This window comes from Anguilla anguilla, chromosome 9 (genome assembly GCF_013347855.1).
Source record: "Anguilla anguilla isolate fAngAng1 chromosome 9, fAngAng1.pri, whole genome shotgun sequence".
Lineage (NCBI taxonomy): Eukaryota > Metazoa > Chordata > Actinopteri > Anguilliformes > Anguillidae > Anguilla > Anguilla anguilla.
Window position 1 is genome coordinate 38,583,745 of NC_049209.1, and position 26,477 is coordinate 38,610,221.

The 26,477-nt window shown below is 39.8% G+C and overlaps 1 protein-coding gene across 2 annotated transcripts in view; it reads left to right on the forward strand.

The window, feature by feature from the left end:
• LOC118235584 (rho GTPase-activating protein 31-like) overlaps positions 1-26,477 on the forward strand; it is a 221,010-nt gene that overhangs the window by 150,934 nt on the left and 43,599 nt on the right. The window contains exons 9-12 of one of the 2 annotated variants that reach the window (XM_035433062.1): positions 4,521-4,580; positions 5,582-6,223; positions 21,323-21,588; positions 24,763-25,650. In XM_035433062.1, coding sequence (XP_035288953.1) covers positions 4,521-4,580; positions 5,582-6,223; positions 21,323-21,588; positions 24,763-24,852 — 1,058 coding nt within the window. In that variant the 3' untranslated portion in view covers positions 24,853-25,650. Of the gene's footprint in view, positions 1-4,520; positions 4,581-5,581; positions 6,224-21,322; positions 21,589-24,762; positions 25,651-26,477 lie in introns of those variants that run through there. The other variant, XM_035433061.1, reaches the window with a different exon arrangement.

Genomic DNA, 26,477 nt, shown 5'->3' on the forward strand with positions numbered 1-26,477 from the left:
GTGTTCACAACCAGAGCCAAACCCTAACATATTGGCCCAATTGAATCACATGGTAACACTATAGAGAACAGTAATAAATTCATGAAAATCACTGTTGTTGTGGAGATCAGTTTCCTCATCTGGAACATACACTATATGGCCAAAAGTATGTGCACACCCTTTCTAATGTGTGTTCAGCCACACCCTTTGCTAGCTGGTGCATAAAATCAAGCATGCAGCCATACAATCTCCATAAACACTGGCAGTAAAATGGTTTCTACTAAAGAGCACAGTCACTTTTAGTGTGGCACAGTCATACGATGCCACCTTTCCAAGTCAGTTTCCAAATCAAATTTCTGCTCTGCCCCGGTAAGTGCTGTAAGTGCGGTAAGTCAACGGTAAGTGCTGTTATTGTGAAGTGGAAATGCCTTGGAGCAACAACAGCCATGAAGCGGTTGGACACGCAAGCTCATAAAACGGGCCTCTCTAGTGCTAAAGTGGATAGCGCGTAAAAATAGTCTTTCCTTGGTTGCAACACTAACTACCGAGTTCTGAGTACCTCTGGAAGCAACGTCAACACAAGAACTGTTCATCAGGAGCTTCGTGAAATGGGTTTACATGACCGAGCAGCCACAAACAAGCCTAAGATCACCATGCGGAATGCCAAGCATCAGTTGGAATGGTGGAAAGCTCACCGCCATTGGACACTGGAGCAGTGGAAACACGTTTTCTGGAGTGATGAAGCTTCGCTATCTGGTAGGCTGACGGATGAATCTAGTTTCAGGAGAACAGTACTTGGCCAAATGCATAGTGTCAACTGTAAAGTTCGGTGGAGGAGGAATAATGGTCTGGGGCTGTTCTTTAGGGTTTGGTCTGGGCCCCTTAGTTCTAGTGAAGGAAGATCTTAATGCTACAGCATACAATGCCATTCTAGAGAATTATGTACATAAAACTTTGTGGGGAAGGCTCTTTCCTCTTTCAGCATGAAAATACCCCTTGTGCATAAAGCAAGGTTCATAAAGAAATGGTTTTTCAAGTTTGGTGTGAAAGAACATACACAGAGGCATACACAGAGCCCTGACCTCAATCCCATCAAACACGTTTCAGATGAACTAGAACACTGACTGTGAGCCAGAGCTTATCGCAAAACATCACTAATGTTCTTGTGGCTGACGGGAACCAAATCCCCGCAGCCATGTTCCAAAATCTCTCATTAGCCATTGTGTGATTTTGGCACTGATTAGCCATTTGTTAAATGGAATAATATTGGCTGTGTGTGCCCTTGCAGCTATATTTTAAATTAAATTTGACAGAAATTTATGAGATATGTTTCCTAGTTCATGATGTTTTAGTCGTAAATTAATAAGAATAGCTTCTATCTCTGTGGATGTATATTTGGTGAGCTTGTGTCTTGCATGTAAAAGGTACTTATGGGTATCATTGGTTTGGGTGGCTTTAAAATGGTTTCACAATTATTTTACCTCTTTCTCAAGTTCACTTATTTTTTCGACCTGAATTGGGGTACGGTGCGTTTTTGAGTTCAGTTAATTCCACTGTGATAAAAAACTGTTGAATTCAGAGTTGCATAGAAGTGTAGAATCAGATTTCCATCATTTATTCTGTAGTGAATCTTTCAGTGTTCTATCCCTAGTGCCAAAATGCAGGTATTGTAGATTAACTGACTGCATTTGGCATGCTTTCGACATGTAACTTTATTATTATCTGAGACTAATGTAACCACAAGCCCATGGCACATACTCTGTCTAAACTGTTTTGCAGAATGGACTGTCCTGCCATTGATATAATCATACATTTTATTTCAACTGAAAATAATGTTGGTACCAAAATTGACCCTTGAGGGACCTAACAATGTCATAAAGTGCCACAAGCAAAATAATTGCTAACATTGATTTCCTAGTTCTCATTACCCATTGGGCTGAATTGCAAAAAAGTCTGCATACAAGTGATTTTTAATGCATTTGTTATTTTCATGCACTGCTATAAATCATGTGTACTACAAATCTGCTAAACAAACATAATATAAATTAGTAAATAAATAAAATGTTAGCAGCTACTGAATTTGTAAAAACAATACTTGTTTCTTAAAACTTTATATATACATACACATATATATATATATATATATATATATATATATATGTGTATATATAAAGTTGGACTGGACCGCAGAGGTGGGGGAGACCAGATGACTCTCGAAGCACTCTCGAAGGTTGGGGCAAGAGTCCCGCCGGCAGCGTGGGGAAGAGGGTAGAAACAGCAATTAGGGAATTTGCAATATAGCAGACAGTGGGTAAAGTGGCAGTAGTATGTATTGGGGGGACCCCGCCAGAGATTTCAGTTTTAGATGTTTAATAAATTTGCAAAAAATTTCTAAAAACATGTTTTCACTTTGTGGGTTATTGAGTGTAGATTTGTGGGCAAAAACAAAACTTGCAATTTTATCCATTTAAAATTAAATCTACAACACAATAAAGTGTGCAAAAAGTGAAGGGGTCTGAATACTTTCTGAAGCCACTGTATATACAGTGGGCTCCAAATTTACTGGCACCCCTGACTGGCAATGCACAAACAATACTTTAAAAAATATAAACAATATAATTATAGAGATAAACTCAAAATACCAACATGTGAGAAATATTGTACTTTATTAATGTTCCAATGGAACCAACCAAAATCATTTATTGATTTAATTAAAAATTAATTTCCTCCAAATCAAGGTTTTACAATTAATGGCACCCTTAAAGATTATTGTTAATAACATCTACCAAAATTAAACCAGAAATTAAATTACACTTATTTAAGTGTATCTAAGTCTTAAGGAACTATATTGAGCCATTACATCACTTCCTGTTTCACTAGGGTATAAAAATGAGGTAACATGCAATATCCATTTGTCATCCAACACCATGAAGAAAACAAAAGAACTGGCAGTTCAAAAGAGACAGATGGTTGTAGACCTTCATAAATCTGGTAATGGCTACAAGAAGATCCACAAACGATTGAATATACCACTGAGCACTGTCAGGGCAATTATTAAAAAATTCAAAAGATATGGAATAGTTGAAAACCTCACGGGTAGAGGACGCAAATGCATTTTGCCCACCAGGATAGGGAGGAGGATGGTGAGAGAAGCATCAAAATCCCCAAGAATCACTGTGAAAGAATTGCAGGCCTTGGTGGCATCTCGGGGTCACCAGGTTTAAAAAAAACCATCAGATGCCACCTCCACAACCACAGGCTCTTTGGAAGGGTTGCCAGAAGAAAGCCTTTTCTGACGCTAAGACACAGAAGCAAGCGCTTGGAGTTTGCCAAACATCATTTAAATTATAACTGGAAGAGGGTGCTCTGGTCAGATGAGACCAAAATTGAACGTTTTGGTCAGATACACCATCGGTATATTTGGCGTCGAAACAGAGATGCATACAAGGAGAGGCACCTCATACCCACGGTGAAATATGGTGGTGGGTCAGTGATGTTTTGGGGATGTTTTAATTCAGGGGCACTGGTTAAGATTGATAGCATAATGAATTCCACCAAGTATCAGGCAATTTTGGCTGACAATCTGGTTGCCTCTGCCAGAAGGCTGAGACTTGGCCGTAGGTGGACTTTCCAACAAGACAATGACCCAAAACGTACCTCAATATCCACACAGAAATTTTTCTGTGACAACAAAATCAATGTTCTGCAATGGCCATCTCAGTCGCCGGACCTCAATCCAATCGAAACCCTGTGGGCTGAGTTAAAGAGGGCAGTTCATAAGCGCAAACCCAAGAATGTGAAAGATCTTGAAAGGATCTGCCTAGAGGAATGGTCCAAAATCCCTCCAAATGCATTCCTTATCCTTGTCAAACATTATAGGAAAAGGCTCCATGCTGTTATCCTTGCCAGAGGTGGTTGCACTAAGTACTAAATGAGGAGTACCAATAATTATGAAACCTTGATTTGGAGGAAATAGATTTTTAATTAAATCAATAAATGATTTTGGTTGGTTCCATTGGAACATTAATAAAGTACAGTATTTCTCACATGTTGGTATTTTGAGTTTCTCTATAATTATATTGCTTATATTTTTTTAAGTATCGTTTGTGCATTACCAGTCAGTGGTGCCAGTAATTTTGGAGCCCACTGAATATATATATATATATATATAACAATATATATAAAATGCTAAATTTAAGGTGCCAAATGGTATATAAACAATATATATAAAATGCTGAATTTTAAAGTTGCCAAATAGTTTCATTGACATTGACATTGAAATTATGTGCAAAACTGGATTCACAAATTGTATTTCTCTTTCAAAAATTACCTTGTCTACCTTCTACTATTTTGCCTTCATCAGATAAATCATCAGCCATCTTTACTTTTTTATAGTTCATTTCCCAAACCAATATTAATTAATCTGCTTATTGAGAACCTCTCAGTCTGCATGGTGTGAAAATGTTGTTCTCCATATTCTGTTAATGCGTATGCTTTTTAAAATATATTGAGATGTAATCAAGTGTGCCTCTCACTGACAGAGAGAGATCCTTTTCGGACAAGGAAAAGTATGGACTCCCTCTGTTCATTTTCTGTGGAAGGTAAGATTAAATAATCAAAGACACTTTCTTTGTATCACATAGTTAAAATGATCTATCCCAATGAATGATTGAAAAAGTATTTACACCCTTCTCTCATTGGTGATACACAGAATGTTTACAGAGCACCACCTTTCCTTTACAGAATTTTTCTGCAATCCTACTAATATCTAAAAACATAAAAATGTGCAAGCTAACCTAACTGACAAATTATACCAATCATGTCAAACAATATGTATGTAACAGAACAATCATCATGCTTGTTGCCACTGTTACTTCAAATTTGATTTCTCCACAAAATCATGTTTTCCCTGGACAATGCTATAGCAAATCATTTTGCCACTCATGAGACCATCAACACAAATACATGATGGCTCATTTGGCTGAGGCACCATGCTGTAGTGCATGTCGAATCGAATCCAGATCATGCTTGTGCTGGCTGTGGCTAGTAATTGAGATTGCCTTATCTAGAGTATGGGAAGGTTCAGATGGCTAGGGGTGCACATTGCATCACTCTCTAGTGAACCCCACTGAAATATTAGTTTGCATTTGGGATTTGCATTGCTTTCTAGCAGTCTGAAAATAAAGCATAACTATATTGTGCAACTTTATAATAAGTGTGAACTTAGAACTAGACAGGGGTGGTTCAGGTTTCAGTAGTGTAAGGGGAGGTTCATTTGTGTTGACTACAGTAGCATGTACATCTGAAGTATGCTGTAGCGCACAATGTAAGCTTACGTCCAAACCTAAAGTAACATCAAAAAATGAAATGTGAAATGAAAGCTTTCACAACTCATTTACTATGCACTTCTAGGGGACCTGCCACCTGCTTTTTACACTGTTGCTTTGCATTTCAATGTTATAGCGGATCAGTGATTACACTTCAGTTAGATAGTGAATAATTTTTTTTGTCTTTTAAAAAAATCTGATTTAATTGTTCTGTTAAATTCATATGGTGTGAAATATCAGGTGAGACTAAACTTTTGCCCTCTTTCATACAACAGACACTGATCATGAAGTGAAACAACCAAGTGGAGGAAATGACTTATTTATGCCAGTCTTCAAATCCTGTACACTGGGCTCTTCTGGGACGACCTACAAACTAAATGAGAAGGACCATGAATTTGGGGTAACAGGGGGCAGCCCTTGCACAAGCAGAGCAGCCAGAAAGAGTGGTGGACCCCCACTACATAAAGCTCTGCCAGAACAAATGAAAGTTTTCAAAGGTGATGACAGCAACTGCCAGCCAACTTCTCCAGTAAATGGAAGGATGCTGTATACCAGCAGCACTAACAATTCCTCTAAGCTGGCCTTCCCGGGTAGCCTTTTCCCACCAGAATCTTCCCCTCGGCATTACCACAAAGCCCTAAACATCTCAGAACCTTTTGCTGTGTCTGTTCCCCTGAGAGTGTCGGCTGTCATAAATAGCAACAGCACCCCCTGTAGGGCACAAGACAAAGATGAGGCTGCTTTGCTTTTCCAAAAACCTAACAGGAAAGCCTCTGTGACACGGCAGGACAACAATGGAAGAAACAGGAGTGTATGCAGTAATGCCAGTTCTCTCAACTATATCACATTGGGACAATATGACTTACAGGCAACAGCAAAGAGCACCAGATCTGGCACCAGTCTTGAGCCAACAGAAGGTAACCCATTTATGCGCCCACTCTCTCTCACTCTTCCTCTCTGGACATCCTCATCCACAGTGACGAATATAGTTTACAGTTAACATGCTTTCAGCTGTATACATTTTTCTGCTTGTGCATACAGTTGAAGATTCAGGAAATTAAAGTAGGTTACCTTTTAAACAGTGTCTGTCCTTTAAGATACATACACACACACACATACAGTTGCAAGAAAAGGTTTGTGACTCTTAGAATTTCTGGATTTCTGCATTAATTACTCATTAAATGAAGTCTGATCTTCATTTAAGTCACAGTAATAGACACACATTAAAACATTCTGCTTTAACTAATAACACAATCAATTGCACTTTTCATGTCTTTATTGAACACATTGTCTAAACATTCACTGTTCAGGCTGGAAAAAGTATGTGAACCCTTGAATCTAGTAACTGGTAGGACCTCTTTAGCAGCAATATCTTCCAACAAATGTTTCCTATAGCAGCCAATCAGACTTGGTCGATGGTTAGGAGGAATTTTAGACCATTCCTCCTTACAAAACTGCTACAGTTCATTGATATTTCTTGCATGAACAGCCCTCTTCAGGCCATGCCACCACATCTCAATTGGGTTAGGTCTGACTTAGCCATTCCAAAACATGAATTTTCTTCTATTTAAACAATTCTGTTGTTGATTTACTTATGGGTCATTGGGCCACATTCACAAACCTTTGTCTTGTGGCATCACCCAACTTCTGTTAAGCTTCAGTTGACGGGCCACTACCCTGACATTCTCCTGTAAAATGTATTGTTACAATTTTGAATTCTTTGTTCCCTAAATTATTGCAAGCTGTTCAGACCCTGAGGCATTAAAGCAGCCCCAAGCTGTGGTGTTCCCTCCACAATGCTTCACAGTTGGGATAAGGTTTTGGTGTTGGTGAGCAGTGATCCCCCCCCCCCCCCCAAACATAGGGTTGTGCATTTCTGCAAAGAAGTTCAACTTTTGTCTCAGCCATGCAAAGATCATTGTCCCAGAAACGTTGAGGAACATCCAGGTGGTCTTTTGCAAACTTAACACATGCAGCAATGTTTTTTGGAGAGCAATGGTTTCCTCCATGGTGTTCTCCCATGAATACCATTCTTGTTCAGTGTTTTTCTTGACACATGAACAGAGACTTCTTCAGCTCTTTTGCTATTACTCAAGGGTTTTTTTTTTTTTTTTTTACTTCCTTCAGCATTGTACACTGCACTCTTGACATGATCTTTGCAGGATGTCCACTCCTAGGGAAAGTATCAAAAGTACAGAATTTCCTCTATTTGTAGAAAACTAGTCTTATAGTGGATTGGTGAACACACTGGCTATTGGGATGGCGGGTATGCCATCCCGCCAAGTTACGCCTATCTATACAGCACCGAGAGTTTGGCACTTTTCAGGGTTCCCCACAGAAATAACCACAACAGCCACAGACACTCAGCCCTTAAAAACAAAACCCCATTTCAACAAAAAGAATTCATAAACAACTTCACATGTCCACACAATAAAACCCCAAACTAAGGGGATTTTGTGTTTTCTCCTTCTCGTTCTTCCTGCTGCCTAGCACACAAACAAAATGTCTCCCCGTTGAACATTTTACCGACACCGGGAAATCCTTCACCTACACGAGCCAATCAAAATCTTGCATACAAACACAAAATAGGCATATCTTTTTACTCTGAAACATTTCCTGTCTCAACAGCTAGTCTGTTCATGGCTAAGTGGTCAATGTCACAGTCTATGGATCATAGGCTCCCATGTTCAAGCCCCGCATGAAACAACTTTCTTTAACGCATCTACCCAGCGTTCACCGAACGTACATACTGCATTATGTCATACCATCTGCACATTCACTTAACCGGCTACAATATCGCCAGGCCATATGGATTCAACCGGAGCTCAGCTGTGCTTACTGTCCTGTGTTCTTCTTTAAAACCATGGACACATTTCACCAAGACATTTCACATGTAGAATAGCTATGTCACGGTGGCGCACTGCCAAAGTTACAGACTGGAAAGCCAGAGGCCGAAGGATCGAATCCCGCCTTGCCCTGGGGCAGATATTTTCATATTTTACACTAATGTTTTCTTACACTTATATGTGCTTTACCAAAAGTCACTCACGGCCAGCCATATGCATTTTATGACGTCAAATGTATTGATTTTCTTAAAAAGTTACACCAGCTGACCACTGTGCCATTTCTACTAACTATATTTCTTCACTTGGCTACTGTAGAAAACGTACTTATCAGCAAACGCCACGTTTCTACATTCATGTTACCTCGTCCTGTTCTCTATCTACCCACATACAAACAATTACTACACGTGTACTGTCTGCAACTCCCCATTAAAACATTACATTTAAAATCATGACTCAATAATAATTATAACTACTAGTACTGAACATGAGAAAAGTACATTTGTGCAATAGATTTCCTACACTATACCACACGTTACTTCAGCCACTACTTTAACGAGTGATCCCTTATGCCGTCTGTTATATATACCGTTCAATAAAGAAACTCATCTCGCTCATGGTCACTTCATTCACTTTGCACTATAGTCTCTGATTATGTCAAACTTCACCTACATTCCAATTATGCTAAAAACATATTGTTTCAACTACTCAATTTCATAATTTCTCCTCATTTCTCTCGTACTATTACTATTTTATAATATGCAAAGATTGCTGGGTCATATGCGTCTGCTCCTATTCTCCACTATCAAGTGTTCTAGTTGTACTACTTCCAGTCCTCACGTAAGAACAGTGATCTACCTAAGCAAAACAGCGAAGAGGACTCCTACCCGCATATAAACGTATCAAAATGCCTTATAAACCTTACAAACACTAAAACTGCATCGCCACGAAATAACAGAAAACAGAGCAGGACAGAAGGGTACACAAGTTAGGGAGCTCTAATTCTACGAGCTTGCTGATAATTCAATCAGAGCTCGTTGGATGGCTGTCAAATTCGTGAGTACATACACTGGGCATATTTCAGCTGCGTTTCTGATGCGTTTATACTTACAACACCGCACCCTTTGTCACAGCCACTGTTTTACATATATAGCAAATTGAAAGTGGTAAAGGTACACGCTCATCAGACTGTACAAATTCACACAAGGATAGCCATAATCCACAACCGTTTCTTATAGGGTCACTTCGCATTTCTCACTTTCTCATAACAAACACTTTGCAAAAAGAAATGATATCTCATAATAAACACGTTTTCAACATACAGAAATGCCAAGTTACTCACACATACAAAGCACTGTCTATAACTCATTCATTCAAACTGGCAAAATCTACACCTGCCATTAAAAGTATTGATATCAAAATGATGCCAAATTACTGTACTACAAACAATATAGGCTCTTGTCTCACTGAAATAATATAAGCTGTATTCCAAAGCAATGCTACCCAATGCTTCCTCAATTGTTTCAAGTCACTTGGCCCTGTGTTTTTTAATCTTACCATTTCACAATGTCATCCAAACTTTGTGTCACATCAAAGTGTCAAATACCTCTAATTGCCTCGTGCAACACATTTAAATTAATGTACAAAACTTCTGGTGAATACCTACAGGAAGCATATTCCTCCACAAAACATGTTTATACTTGCTTGTCAACTTCCTTTTATTAAATGTACAAATTCTTGCAGTATTTATTATAAGTAGCAAATATACATGTAAAATACATATTGTACATACATACATACTTCTGTATCCCCATGGGGACATTTCCCTCGCAGTATGTTACATTCACATTTACGAACAAACATTTATACCAAGAAACATAAAATCATTCACGCAACAGAAAGGCTGGCCAGCCAAATACATACATACCCATACAAATTGGACATATTGACACCTATTCAATCAATCTTGACTCTTACAAACCCATCCACACATATGTTTGGCCTGTCCATGTACTGTATGCTTTTACACACAGGGCCAAGTGACTTGAAACAATCAAGGAATACAGCCTATATTGTTTGTAATACAGTAATTTTGGCTTCATTTTGATATCAATATGTTTAATGGCAGGCGTAGATTTTGCCAGTTTGAATGAATGAGTTAAAGACAGTGCTTTGTATGTGTGAGTAACTTGCCATTTTTGTACATTGAAAAAAGTGTTTTTTGTGAGATTAGAACTCTGGTAGCCTTTTGAAGCTTTATGCACCTCTACAGTTCTTCTATGTTTTGAAGCATGGTTCACATGAACAGATGTTCCTTGAGAGGAGCAGACTGTCAGCAACCAAACCTTGTCTGCCTTTTTTATAGGGCAGGGCACCTCCAACCCACATCTCCAATCTCATCTCATTGATTGGAACACCTGAGTCCAATTAACTTTCAGAGATGTAATTAGCCTAGAAGTTCACATACTTTCCAACCTGGACTGTGAATGTTTAAATCAGTGGTTCTCAACTTGGGCCAGAAAGGGCCGGTGTGGGTGCAGGCTTTTGTTCCAACCAAGCAGTTACACACCTGATTCTACTAATCAAGGTCCTTAGTAAAGACTCCAAAGATTGATTAGTAGAATCAGGTGTGTAACTGCTTGGTTGGAACAAAAGCCTGCACCCACACTGGCCCTTTCTGGCCCGAGTTGAGAACCACTGGTTTAAATGATGCATTCAGTATTGACAAAAAGTAGTAAAAATTATATTATTAGTTTAAGCAGATTGTGTTTGTCTATTAATCAGGCCACATTTAATGAGTAATTAATGCAGAAATGCAAGTAATTCCAAAGGGTCCACAAACTTTATCTTGCAACACTCGATTGTGCTGCAAAAATTTGCCACACAAATTTTATTTGAAGTATTGAAATGATCATTTTTTCACTCCTGCCTCCAGCTTGTGCACCACAAATTTACCAAGACATTTCATGTTTCACACTTAGGGCCAGATTCAATCAAGGGCATAAGAAATTCAAAACCCTCAGAATTAGTCAATGCTGTATCTAAAAAAACTGAACAATTATTGAGCTATGATGAATGGACGTAATAGTTTCATGCCACGAAAAAAAGAGTTTTTATTGAATGATTGACACTCCTGGTTCTGACTGGTCAAATCACTTTTAAAGTAACAAGTAAAAATTCATGCAACTGAGTTTCTTTGATTTAGAAATTCACAAAATATACGCATGACAAGACACCAACAAAGTCTGGATCATTTGGTTATACATTGAGCTCCATAATCTGGGACAAAGACATATTTTTTTATTTCGTACTCCACATTTTAAAATTTTAAATCAAACCATTTGCATTTGGTTAAAATGCACATTCTTATTATTAAAGGGTATTTTCATATATTTTGATTTCACCATGCAGGAATTACAGCACTTAATAATTTATACATAGCCCCTTCCCCCCCCCCCCCCCCCCCCACCCACCACATTTCAGGGCACCATCATTTTTGGGACAAATCACTTCCCAGTTGTTTCTTATTAGTTAGGTGTGTTCAATTGCTTCCGTATTGAAGTTATAAAAGAGCTTTCAATATCTAGTCTTGATTCTAGGATTTTGCTTGCCTTATGGAATCTGTTTTGGTAAGTATCTGCTGAAATAGCAAGGTGTGATAAAAATTCCCTTAAAAAATCTGAATAAGGCCCGGGTGGCCTGTAAACAGACACAAGAAAAAAGGACTGCCCTCTGGCACTATTATTAGCTAGATCAGGCTGTACACAGTTAGTAATAAGAACTTTGAAAGAGGAGAACATGTATCCATGCTTAGGCGCTAGACTCAATATGGACAGATAAATAGCTGCAACGCCCCCCCCCCCCCCCCCCCTCTGACGTGACACCTGAGTACCTATAAATCCCACAGGAGACGCTTCATGAATTGCAACATATTCATCAGGTCTTAACCAAGTTTCGGTCAGACACATTACATTGAGATTATGGTCTATTATCAATTTGTTGACAAGATCTGCTTTTGGAGCGAGTGATCTAACATTTAATAGTCCGATTTTTAAGGATGGTTTGCTATGGTTAGTATCAAGACCACGGTAAGCTTTACGTTTGGCATAGACGCGTGGAACAGATACAGTCTCGATATAACAGATAGTAGATTCTAGTTCAGAAGTATTAATTTAAGGGGCTTTTGGATAAATACTATTTCTGTTGGCTAGCTCTGAAACGCACCTTGCAGACAAAGGCGTAGGGCCATATGTCTGGGACACAGGTATAAAGAAACAAGCAGGCAAACATGTAGGGTTAGAAGCCTGCGGCCTGGCCGGCGCCCTGATGGAGTGTCAGGATCTGGCCTTACTAAAACTAGCAGCTATGTTGTTCGATAGGACACAAGAACCTCTCCAGCTCGGGTGGAGTCCGTCTCTCTTCAGTAGGCTAGGCCTTTCCCAGAAATCAGACCAATTATTAATGAAGCCTATGTCACTAGATGAGCACCACTCCGACAGCCAGAGATTTAGCGAACATAGCCTACTGTAGACCTCGTCGCTCCTACGAGCTGGAAGCGGGCCAGAGCAAACCACTTCCAGACACATCTTTTTGCAACTGCACACACCGATATAAAATTATTTTTGGTGATCTCCGATTGCCTCAATCGGTTCTCGTTTGTGCCAACGTGGATAACAATCCTAGAGTATTTACGTTTACTTTTAGCCAGCACTTTTAAATTTGCCTCAATGTCGGTAGCTCTGGCACCAGGAATACACTGTACTATCGTCTCTGGTGTCTCTAATCTCATGTTTCTCAAAATACTATTCCGTATGATCAGGGCTTTCTCAGTAGGTGTGTTACTGAGTGGGGAATAGCGGTTGGAAACGCAAGTTGGGTGGTGCTCGGCGGCCCTGGGCCAGCATCTATGTTTCTTTGGTACCGTGATAAAATCGTCCTGCAGCGAGGACACTAGTGGCGAAGAAACACTCGCATTTAACTAGCGTCCGGCTCGGGTAAAAGGGAGTCTAAGAAAGTCTCGCTGTCCTGAATCTGATATAATGTCCGGATGCGGGTCTCTAACTCAGCTATTTTCTGTGCCAATTCTAAATTAAGCTGACAGTACAAATACCATTACTCTTAAAATTGTCAGCAGAGCTAAGGCTAAACATGCAACAAACGGTGCAGGGAATGGAAGCCATGATGCGCTCTTGCCGTATTTTCTTTAGTTGTTCGCTTCTTTCGATTTACAATTAACTTTGGCGAGTAATTCGGAGAAAGTAGTATATGATGCTTACTTGTAATATGGGGGTTTTGTTTAAACAAAAGCCCAAAATAGTGTCAATACGCGCTTGAAAGCATGATATTAGCCTGTAACAAACTTTTTCAAACTCCTCACTCTTTCCACCACTGTTTGGAACATCATTAAGAATCAAGAGAGCACTGGTGAGCTCCGTAATCACAAAGGGACTGGGAGGCCAAGCAAGATCTCTACAGTTCTACAGTTCATGACCGAAGAATTCTTCGCATAATTATCAGAAAAACCTCGAAACCCCTTTCCAACAAATCAGAAACACTCTTCAGGAGGCAGGTATGGATGTGTGTGTGACTACTGTCCACCAAAGCCACAAATACAACCACAGAGGCTACACTGCAAGATACATTACATTACATTACAGGCATTTAGCAGACGCTCTTATCCAGAGCGACTTACACAACTTTTTACATAGCATTTTACATTGTATCCATTTATACAGCTGGATATATACTGAAGCAATTTCGGTTAAGTACCTTGCTCAAGGGTACAACGGCAGTGTCCTACCCGGGAATCGAACCTGCGACTTTTTGGTTACAAGTCTAGTTCCTTACCCACTGTGCTACACTCCGTCTCTACTCCGTCTCTAAGATACAAACTACTAGTAGGCCACAAAAACAGGATGGAGAAGAAGTGCCTCTAAAGCCTGCAGAATTCTTGAGTAATGTCTTATGGACACATAAAAACAAGATTAACATGTATCAGAGTGATGGCAAGAGCAAATTGTTGAGGCTAAAAGGAGCTGCCGAAGATCCAAAGCACCCCCCTCATCTGTGAAACATGTATGGCATGTATGGCTGCCACAGGTACTGGCTTACCTGTCTGCATTTAGCAGCAGTAGAATTCACTCTGAAGTATACAGTAACATCTTATCTGCTCAGGTTCAAACAAAACTCATTGCATGGTGGTTCATCCTACAGCAAGACAGTGATCCCAAACATACTGCTAAAGCAACAAAGGAGTTTTTCAAAGCCAAAAACTGGAAAATCTTTGCCTGGCCTAGTCATTCACCAGATCTTAACCCAATTCAATATAAGTTTCACATGTTGAAGAGAAAACTTAAGGCAACTAGCCCCTGAAACAAGCAGGAGCTGAAGATGGCTGCAGTACATGCCTGGCAGAACATCACCAGAGAACATATTTCGTCTATGGGCTATATTTTAACGATCTAAGCGCACGGTCTAAAGCACATGGCGCAAGTGCATTCAGGGAGTGTCCAAATCCACTTTTGCTAGTTCAACGGAGGATAGTCAGGGCAAAGTAAGATGCATGGTTCAAAGGGGTTGTACTTAGTCTCTTTATTAATCATAGGTGTGTTTTGGGCGTAACATGAAATAAACCAATCAGAGTGTCATCCCCCATTCCCTTTATAAACCAGATGCGCTTGCACCTTGGCGGATTGGGTGGATAATTCTGATAAATATTATGACTAACCATTATGACATGTTTTGTGCACCCGCCTATGTAGGCTCATATTACTATCTTAATAATGTGCCCTTAAAATAACAGTAAAATACCACGCCATTGACTTAAGACCAGGTTTTTGTTGGTCAAACGCGCAATCGCTTTCTGCTGCCTCAAGATAGCAATGTGCGAACAATGCGCCTGACCACACCTCATTTTAAGACCAACACATCCATGGGCACTCAGATAGGCGGAAGTACATTTGCTATTTAAACAACGTGGGCGCCGGACGGGAAAATGACAACTGCGTCGGTCTGAAACTAGCAAAGACACTTGTGTTGCGCTTGCCACCGCTTTGCACCGGGTGTAAGATAGAGCCCTATGAGTCATAGTCTTCAAGCATGCAAAGGATATGCAACAAATATGACTAAACATGACTACTTTCACTTACATTACAGTAGTATGTCCCAAACATTATGGTGCCCTGACATGGGGGGCTATGTATACAAACTTCTGTAATTTCTACATGGTAAAACCATGCAGAAAAATTCCCTCAAATAAAAGCTGAGAATTTAACCACACATTAACTGTTTGATTGCAAATTTAAAATTGTTGAGTACAGAACCAAATCAAGACAGAATATGATTTTGTTCCAAACAGTATGGGGCTCACTGATTATGTTTTTCATATTGCAGTAGGTGCCTTCGTTTTTTAACTATTTGTAATCTTTCATGTAGTTGAATCTATGCACTGAAGTTTCCATTGTGTTCCTCACGTTAGCTTGCTATGATGAAACTGCATCATGAGGGTGTCCTGTCATTGCAGTATTATATAGTGTAAACACCTCACAGCTAGACCAATGAGGGTTTGTAGCTGGAGGGGAAGGCACCGCGTGTTTTCCTTTGGCTGGTGTGAGTCAAAACGGAGATGTTGGTTATTTTTCCTCTGTTCGTAAGAACAGGGCACAATTACACTTAAGAATGCACTGGTTCCGTCGCCGCGGGTCAGAAATGAAGGCGCTGCTTCATATTCCGCTTAAGACTGGCCTGAAACGGACCAGTCGGATTCTGGTTACTCTTCGTTCGCAAACGGGGCTATGCTGTCATCAGAGATATATCTGATCTGTCGCCGGACTGTCAATATTCCAATGGGAGCATCAGAATATTCAAAAATGCGCGGAACAACACATCAAATATATCCATGACCACAGCAAGTAAGCGTAACAGTTACTAGGTTTTACCCTCGTGATAATCTGACTCCAAATGAAATTATAATTTAAAATTTGGGTTTAACTATACGTGGAACTTGGGAGTGGTTACACTCGACTCTATCTTGTGCCATCATTCCTCAATATATGCTCCCGGGTTTAGCACTATTGTTAAATCTCAGTTCGGTGAAGGACCCAGAGGGTAGGAGGCTGACCACCATAATACATGCCTTCCTTTGTGCATAGATAGTTATGAGCCCAGGACAGTGTGTATCTATCGGGCTCCTTAAGGCGAAGTTGACAAGAACCGGCGTATAACGCCCATGGGTCCTCTTAAGCCAAAACACCAGAACCAATACCACCAATCCAAGTTAGCGGGCAGATCGTGGTCGCCTATCTAACTTGAAGACCTCACTAAAGATGTTCGCTGTACTAGACCCCTGATAAGTAGGTCCTAGTCATAATTGTCCCCCTGAGTATTTAATCAGAATTTTGGCTGAAAAGAAGATAAAATGGATTAGAGTCATGAAGACCACGCAAGTTAAAAATAAGAAGAATTTATTTAACAGGCAGGTAGGTCATTAGCTTCAAATTCACAATCAATTATAAATATGGAAGGTTTAAAAACATAAATACAGAGTAAAAAGTTCTTACCCAGCCTGTTCAGCTACACACGAAATCACAGAGCATGCGCAGTGTGGGAAGTCGATTACGATCTTCCTTGTCTAGCTACACACAGAGCACAGAGTATGTGCAATGTGGGAAGTCGATTACGATCTTCCTTGTGCATCTACACACAGAGCACAGAGTATGTGCAATGTGGGAAGTCGATTACGATCTTCCTAGATTGCTTTGTCTCCCTTCCTTTTAAGCCAAATCCCGCGTTTGGTTTAGGCAGCATTGCCATAAATTAACCTGGACGAATGATAAAATCTGGAATTTCGGCCCCCACCATTTGGAGGCTGCTGTTAAAACAATTAGTGGGGAAATTGGGAAAAGGAGATGATTACCAGAGAGGACATCCATTGTGATAGTTTTTCCCTGAGTTTCTGAAACTATGTTTTTTCAAATTCTATTTGGTATGAAACATATTTCATTCAGTTGTTTGAATTTCCCTGAATACGTCTATACCAAACATGTCAAGTGGAGGTAATATTATGGCGCAGTTGTCATGAAAATACCCTTTTGTTGAACCATTTTACATGCAATCCATGTTATTACTACATAAGGCATAATACAGTAATATAATGAAAACATGTGCATGGTTTGTAAGGTTTTACGGGGTTTTTGAATATGACAAACAGATGGTTTAGAGTCCAGATCCAGAAAAGAAATAAAAAGTGTAATGGCAGAGGGGCCCACATAAGGGCACTGTGGTACTGTTAAGAGCAGTTGCCCCACCATTTTGCCAGAGGCCTGATGATCTTTTCACCCTTTATGGCCCCAAAACACACACACCCACAACCACAGACAAAGAGACTAGTTCCCCTTATCTTAGTTGTGTCCAGATGGCAAAATTCCAGAGAGCCAAATGGCCTGCTCATCCATAGGAAGTCTGAGTAACTTATTGTTTTACCACACGGCTCTCGGGTTCTTTGAAGTATAGGATGAGTCCCAGCCTGCAGGCTCGTTCAAATGCCAGCCTTTTCTGGGTCCCAGTTTGAATCCCCTCTTACAATAGAAATGAAAGTTCAATCATATATCAGTTTTCTAGCAATTGCTGCTCCAAAGTCACTGATGTAAGGCTTTCTTTGTTTTAATATGATATGGAAATGAAGCAAGCGACTTATGTATATTTGGTGGAAGAAATTAAAGTTTATTAGTTGCACACAGGCAAGAAAGACCAGAATAAACACTTGTCTAAATTAGGGAATTTATGATCCAGTGTGCCTGTCATCTTCAGGAGGAAGAGGTATGTGGCTAGTTTTTTTAACCAGGTGTGAGCCACAGTACATGTACTGTAGATATGATGTTAGCTTAAAAGAACTCAATAAACTCCTTAAACATCATTCAACACATCAGAACACCACCAAAAAAACAGCTATTAATGTATTGTGTGGAATACTACACTGCCTGGCCAAAAAAAAATTGCGCACACTAATATTTCGTTAGACTGCCTTTAGCTTTGATTACGGCGCGCATTCGTCGCGGCATTGTTTCATCAACCTTATGCAACGTCCTAACATTTATTTCCGTCCAGAATTGCATTATCTTGTATTGATGACGGGAGAGTCAGACCACTCCGTAAAGTCTCCTCCAGCACATCCCAAAGACTTTCAATGGGGTTAAGGTCAGGACTCTGTGGTGGCCAATTCATGTGTGAAAAATGATTCCTCATGCTCCCAGAACCACTCTTTCACAATTTGAGCCGGTGAATCTTGGCATTGTCGTCCTGGAATATGTCCGTGCCGTCAGGGAAGAAAAAATCCATTGATGGGATAACCTGGTCATTCAGTACATCCAGGGACTCAGCTGACTTCATTTTATTGCTGCATAACGTTGCTGAGCCTAGACCTGATCAATTGAAGCAACCCCAGATCATAACACTGCCTCCAGAGGCTTGTACAGTGGGCACTGTCCATTTTCCAAATGGAAACTTTTTTTTTGGTCAGGCAGTGTATATCCTAGGGCTGGGTACTGGCATATTTAGTAATATTTACTTCAGACTAAAATTTGCAGAGAATTGCTTTAACAAACTATATAGTCTGCCAAGTTACAGTATGTGATATGACATAATCCAGTGCACTTAAGTAAAAACACATACAAACTGTAATGTACATCAGTGTGCCTTTGGGAAAATTTAGGTCTAAATATATACACAGCAAAAACTGCGCTGAAATAAAATATATACGCGTGTTGCCACATTTTAGTTTCTGCTAAGAGCAAACGGGAGCTCTGAATGCAAGGTTTTCTTTAAATAAAAGAAACAGAAACAGAAATGCATCACAAACAATGTATTCTTTTAAAAGACTATATTCTTTTAAAAGATGTCAAAAACTGATTGGAGAGCAATTGCCATATACCCATAAATATTTACTAAAGGTAAGGCCACTCGGGTAGTTACGAGAATACCATATTTCATTGGTCTCAGCCATGTGGTTAAGCCAAAATGGAGTGCAGAGGCTAATAGCATTTCTAAAATGGTAGTAATCTAAGATGGCTTCAACAAAAAAAGTTGATCACTACAGCAAGTCTTAAACATCTATAACACAACAATGATTTTTCATCCTTCCATAATCTATACCGATTTACCCTGAGCAGAGTCGCAGGGGGTGCTGGAGCCTATCCCAACGTGAATTGGGCGAGTGGCAGGAATATACCCTGGATAGGCTGCCAATCTATCGCAGGGCACACACCAATTACTCACCGTTCACTCACACTCATACCTATGGGCAATTTAGAGTCTCCAACTAGCATGTCTTTGGACTGTAGGAGGAAACCGAAGTACCCATGCAGACATGGGGAGAACATGCAAACTCCACACAGAAAGGCCAAAGCTGAGATTTGAACCCCAATTTTTCTTGCTGTGAGGCGACAATGCTACCCACTGCACCGCCATGCCGCCCTGATTTTTCAGGTATTTATTAATTAAAAAAGAATAAAAGTTGTGTTCTATAGCACCACCAATTGCCTCAATTGTGACAGTACTGTATGGTTTCAGTCTGTTTTTTGGAGTATCAACTTTATTTATAATAAAGAGCACCATGTCGTGCACAAATTGATGCAAGTTTCATGTAGATACATAAAACAGTCTAGGAGGAGATTTTTTTAACCCCTTTGCGCACATGCCAAATCTGGCTAATCCCTGCCTATTTAGGGGGTACCCTATTTAAAGCTTTATAACTCCAGATGTAAGCATCACAGATACTTGAAAAATGACGTAAATGAACCAAGACATTTGTAAAATTTACAACATAAATCAGTTTATATTCATAATTTAGGAAGAAATAAAGTGCCACAAATGCAATTGTCTAGGTAAAAAAGCAAAAATGAATTTGCTACTTTTTAGTTTGCAATTAAATGCTGAGAGATCCCGTATATACAACAGGTTAAACTATACATGCCCTGGATCAAAAACCCCTTGACCACAAGTTCATGAAATTTAATGGTAGATATGTAGAACTACTAAAGATCTATGAAGCAAAAACTAAGCAGTGTCTCCAAATTATGGTAAAATGTCTAAATTATGCATTTTTGTAAATCACAACATAATCATGTGTTTCATAACAAATCAAATGTTTTGACTCAAGAAACTAACTGTTGCATCATTTTCAAGTGGGAAATACAAGCTTTTCGGCAGTACAGTGGTCTAAAATAACTAGGGGTCCTGAAAAATATCCAAAATCTCTCCAAAAATGAATAAAATGCCTTTTGTCCATGATAAAGAATATAAATATGCACCTTACGGAGGTTTAAGATGAAAAATTGATATCAGATTTTAAAAGAATGCAAAAACATTATCAGACAATGTGGTATCCATAATTGTGTAATAATGAACACAATTATGTTTTCTGTACTCTACAGTATGTAATGCTTTCTTGTATGGGGATGGGATGGCGTGCTGTCCACAAGGGGCATTGCGTTAAATGTTTTTCAAAAAATTAAAAATGGCAAAAAATCCAATATCGTGGACTTTAATGATCTTTGAGGCAAATTTGTTTGTTATGAGCCAGGGAATCTGAGGGAAATAGTTTTTGACAGTAGGTCAAAATGGTTCAAAAGGTATTTCACTTTCTTCCTGTAGCGCCACCATCAGGCCAATTTGTGTACATTTTCTTACCTGAGTAATGGGTGGAAATGAGAACCTACGTACCTGCCAAATTTGTTTGGGAATGGGAACCTACCTGCCAATTGCTTTGCTTTATGATGTGTGAACACTTTTATGGCGGATAATAAGAAAAAGAAGAAGAAGAAGAAGAAGAACAATCGGGTTCCAGCAGCTTCTCTGCTTGGACCCCTAATAATAAAAATAAAAAAACAATAGGGCTCTAAGCAGCTTTGCTGATTGCATCCATAATAATAATAATAATAATAATAATAATAATAATCATAAAACATGGAACAAAAACAATACGGTTCCAGCATCTTCGCTGCTTGGATCCCTAACTAGCCATTTTACAAAAAAGTATAATACGTTTGAAATCCTGCCTCAGTGGTCAAATATAGAAATGTTTTTATCAGCTTTTAAGGTAACCAGTTTGCTTCATGAGAAATTGCTCATGACCTTGTGTAATGCACTTAACTTGTTTGCCATCTTTCCTATATGCAGGTCATGATACAGAGCAAAAAGAATGCATTGGCACAGTGTTGCTCAACTCTGAGGAGGAACTTAATGAACTTTCTGGACCTCTACCTACCCCATACCTGCACTTTGTGCAACCAGCCTCGACAACAACATCTGGAGACCCAGAAACAAGACAGAGTACCCTGACACCCATACAGCTTAGGACTCCACATGCAATGCAGTCTTCAATGCCTCTGACACAACTGCAGAACCAGCTGAAACAACACCAAGATCTTGAAGAATTGACTCAGGTAATAAGAGTGACAAAGTTTGCAGTTGGTTTCTATTCACAGCGTATATCCATAAATGTATTTAATACAAGAACAGTTGGGTTTTATTTGTTATTAATCAAATGTTGATGTGAAAGGTACAGTACAACCTTAGAGATGCAACCCCAGAGCAACAGACTGGCAGGTCAACCAAACAGGGGAAGGGCCCAGAAATAGTATATACAATTATGCTGTTTCATGCCCCTTATTTTAACCCCTTAGCTAGTTACTAATGGTTACTATTCTCAAACCCTTTTGACTGCAGGCTTAATTGTGGTCTCTTCTTAAAGGTAATCCTTGGGAGTTTGCCTACAGTGGAAGTCAAAGTTTTTGTTGCACCTAAAATATAAAATAGTTTTTTGTGGATGTAGATGCTTGTGACTGTGCCTGGTGGGCTTAAGGCTTCAGGATGCTTCAAACGAACTGGTTCATATGGCGCATTGTCTGACCACATCACACAGTGTTTTGTTCATGCCTTTTCCAAAGTAGCTAAACTTGAAGGTGGGGCAAGAAACTGTTCACCATAGAGAGGGGTGGGATTTTACCCAAGAGTTCATCGACTTCTGTGTCTGTAATCGCGATGCAAAGTAGAAATGTGAATATTGGTGAATACACAGACAGTTTTCCTTAAAAGGTGTTTATGTTAGCGGTCTTCTTCTCTTCATCCTCCTCCTCCATCTTTTTCTGATGTTTACTGGTAGTTGGCAAACAACAAAAACAATGGTGGGTTGTTCACGATTGAGTTGGTTCTTCTTTAGGTGAAAGTTGGTAGCTGACTTTATTACAGTGCCTTCGGAAATATTCAGACTGCTTCACTTTTTCCACATTTTGTTACATTACAGCCTTATTCTAAAATTGATTAAATTCATTTTTATTCTCATCAATTTACGCAGAATACCCCATAATGACAAAGCGAAAACAAGTTTTTAGAGATTTTGGCAAATTTATTAAAGATAAAAAACTGAAATATTACATTTACATAAGTATTCAGACCCTTTCCTATGACACTCAAAATTGAGCACAGGTGAATCCTGTTTCCGGCAGTGTAGCACAGTGGGTAAGTAATTGGGCTTGTAACCGAAAGGTCATAGGTTCGATTCCTGGGTAGGACACTGCCATTGTACCCTTGAGCAAGGTACTTAACCTGAATTGCCTCTGTATATATCCAGCTGTATAAATGGATACAATGCAAAAAGTTGTGTAAGTCGCTCTGGATAAGAGCGTCTGCTAAATGCCTGTAATGTAATGTTTCCATTGATCATACTTGAGATGTTCCTACAACATGACTGGAGTCCACCTGTGATAAATTCAATTGATTGGACATGATTTGGAAAGGCACACACCTGTTAGTATAAGGTCCCACAGTTGATAGTGCATGTCAGAGCAAAAACTAAGCCATGAAGTAGAAGGACTTGTATGTAGACGTCCAAAACGGGATTGTGTCAAGGTACAAATCTGGGGAAGGGTACAAAAAAAGTCTGCAGCTTTAAAGGTCCCGAAGAACACAGTGGCCTCCATAATTCTTAAATGGAATAAGTTTGGAACCACCAGGACTCTTCCTAGAGCTGGCTGCCCGACTAAACTGAGCAATCGAGGGAGAAGTGCCTAGGTCAGGGTGGTGACCAAGAACCAGATGACCACTCTGACAGAGCTCCAGAGTTCCTCTGTGGTGATGGGAGAACCTTCCAGAAGGACTCAAGCCACTCCTCAGTAAAAGGCACATGACAGCCTGCTTGGAGTTTGCCAAAAAGCACCTAAAGAACTCTCAGACCATGAGAAACAAGATTCTCTGGTCTGATGAAACCAAGATTGAACTTTGGCCACAATGCCAAGCATCATGTCTGGAGGAAACCAGGCACCGCTTATGACCTGGCTAATACCATCCCTACAGTGAAGCATGGCGGTGGCAGCATCATGCTGTGGGGATGTTTTTCAGAGGCAGGAACTGGAACACTAGTCAGGATCTAGGGAAAGATGATTGGAGCAGAGTACAGATCCTTGATGAAAACCTGCGCCAGAGTGCTTAGGACCTCAGACTGGGGCGAAGATTGACCTTCCAACAGGACAACAACCCTAAGAACACAGCCAAGACAATGCAGGAGTGGCTTCGGGACAAATCTGTGAATGTCCTTGAGTGGTCCAGCCAGAGCCTGGCATTGAACCCGATCGAACATCTCTGGAGAGACCTGAAAATAGCTGTGCAGCAATACTTCCCATCCAACCTGACAGAGCTTGATAGGATCAGCAGAGAAGAATGGGAGAAATACTCAAAATACAGTTGTGCCAAGCTTGTAGCATCATACCCAAGAAGACTCAAGGCTACAATCGCCGCCAAAGGTGCCTCAACAAAGTACTGAGTAAAGGGTTTGAATATGTAAATATGATATTTCAGTTTTTTATTTTTAATAAATTAGCAAAAATTTCTGAAAACCTGTTTTCACTTTGTCCTTATGGGGTATTGTGTGTAGATTGATGAGAATAAAAATTAATTAAATCAATTTTATAATAAGGCTGTAACGTAACAAAATGTGGAAAAAGTGAAGGGGTCTGAATACTTTCCTAAGGCACTGTATTTAATAGCTGTTGTAACAATATATAACTATACACAGGAATTTGGGGGCCTCTGGCTCCCTGACCAGGGGACTGGCTCTAATGAGTCATGTCCATTATTAACTTTTTTGATCAACTAAGGAATAAGGATATGCCTGTCCCCTTCCTCTTGTTACCCTGCAATAAACTCTCTGCCTAAACACCTAAACACAGAGCTTAAGGCAAGGAACACCCCCTTTTTGAAGAAATGGGGAGCCTGATTTAACAAGCTTAAACATTAACGCAGAAATCAGTGGTCTATCTATCCATGTTTCATTGACCACTCCAATACCACAAGCCAATCAAATGTTTGTGAGACCAAAATAATAAACCAATCACATTACAGAGCTCACACGTGAGGTTCCATCGCATCAGTGACTTTTGAGCATAAAACTAATCAATAAACCTAACAACTTATGCTCTGAGGTGAGGCATTGTCTAACCGACCAGACACATCTCCTTAAGGACATTGCTGTGCTTCCCAACTTGTACCTCGCTGGAGACTTGCCTGAGTTAGCCTGCCACCGTCTGTGAAATTAACCAAGCTAGTCTATTTACCATTGACAGCTGTTTCCGGAAAAGTATCTTCAGACTTTTCCTCCGTATCTCAGAAGATTAGTGCACATCCCAGGTCGTCTTGACTGGAACCCATCTTGACTCCGACTTCACAGAAGAAATTTCCCAAGCTCTGTGCTCCTGCTACGGACCCTGGGACCAGTTGACGAGCTGACCAAGCCTAATGAATTAGGGACTGGCCTCCCTTATTATCACCATTAAGTATTGAAACACATTTTATTTAACACTGACCTCAAACTATAGGATAAAATGAAATAGGTTATTTTAGTGCTGTTTGTTGTTGTGTTTTGTTTGTTGTGGATATGTTGGTCGGGAATACCAAATTCCCTGACCTTGTAGTTTTACGTTGTTAAAACTATATGATTCTGATTAGATACATTAACCACGTAACATAGAGTAGTGTGTCAAATTAACCTTTGTTAAATGGGAGTACTGCTAACCTCTAAGTTTAGCCGTCGCAGAATTATCATTCCTCATAAGAATAATATTATTCTTCCTATTATGCAAATCATTTGTATTCAGTTAGTCTATCCACATATTCATTATCATAACCAATAAATGTATGTCCTTTATTTCCAAACGATTGTCCTGTCTATGTTATTTCAGTTGGGCTCTAATGACATACCGAATTCTGATTGGATGTTGAACTCCATTCATCTGAATAAACCTCACTACACCATATTAAGAGAATTCACATGAAGTCAACCGTGATAAAGATAAACAGGCCAAAAATAAATAAAACCACTATGAGAAAATAACATAATAATAGTAATAATACTTGAAGAAGAAAGAAAAAGGTGGCCAGTTCTCAGTTCAGATTTTGCAGACCACCTGAAACACTGCCCATTGCACTCCCGGCCAATCACCAGTGGTGGCTGGTGAAAGTTTTTTTGGGGGGAGCGCAGTTTTAGGGGGGACAAACAAACTGAAGCAGAACTTCATAGCTCAGCTAAAAAATAAATAAATAAATCTAAAAACAACACAACACACTGTAATGTTGCCTAAACACTGGTCAGTAGCACTACTTGAACATATTTTGCCCTCCTTAATAATATAAAATAATATGTAGAGATGACAAAAAGCCATTTCACCAACATCACCTAAAGTTACCAACAGGCAACAGCTCAGCTACTAAAGTCATTTTTACTGCCACTGCTACATTCTATGAAGTCATAAAAAGAATAGGAAAACATTAGCTAACTCCAAGGTCATTTAGAGAGCCTTCTGCTGCCATCTGCTGGACAAAATGTGAATATGTGAATGCTGAAGTTTAAAGGAAGTAACAAAATTCACCAATCCATGGAATATCCCGGGATTATCGGAGCTCTCACTCTCATCATGGCCATGCAAAGCCGACTCAAAGGCTCTACAAAATTTCACACAGTCTATTATTCTGGCCAGGATGTGTCGATTTTGTCACCTCTTCGTTGTGCCTTCTAATTCCAATCCTGTAGCCTTCATCTAGCTGTTCAGCAATGCTAAACCTGCCAAAGAAATCTAGTCTCATACTATTGTCTAGATGGCTGCGGCTACTTTCGTACCGTTTGCATTTTTCAGAAAGATGTTATAGGTCTTGTACCCCCGTCGTTGTCCACAACGCTTCGGTGCCGACACTTTGAAATAGCAAACAGGGAAAGCAATGAAAGGCATTCCTTACACCACATCCAGCTAGCCAACTCCGTTTGTCATAACAAGAGCAGGAGAAG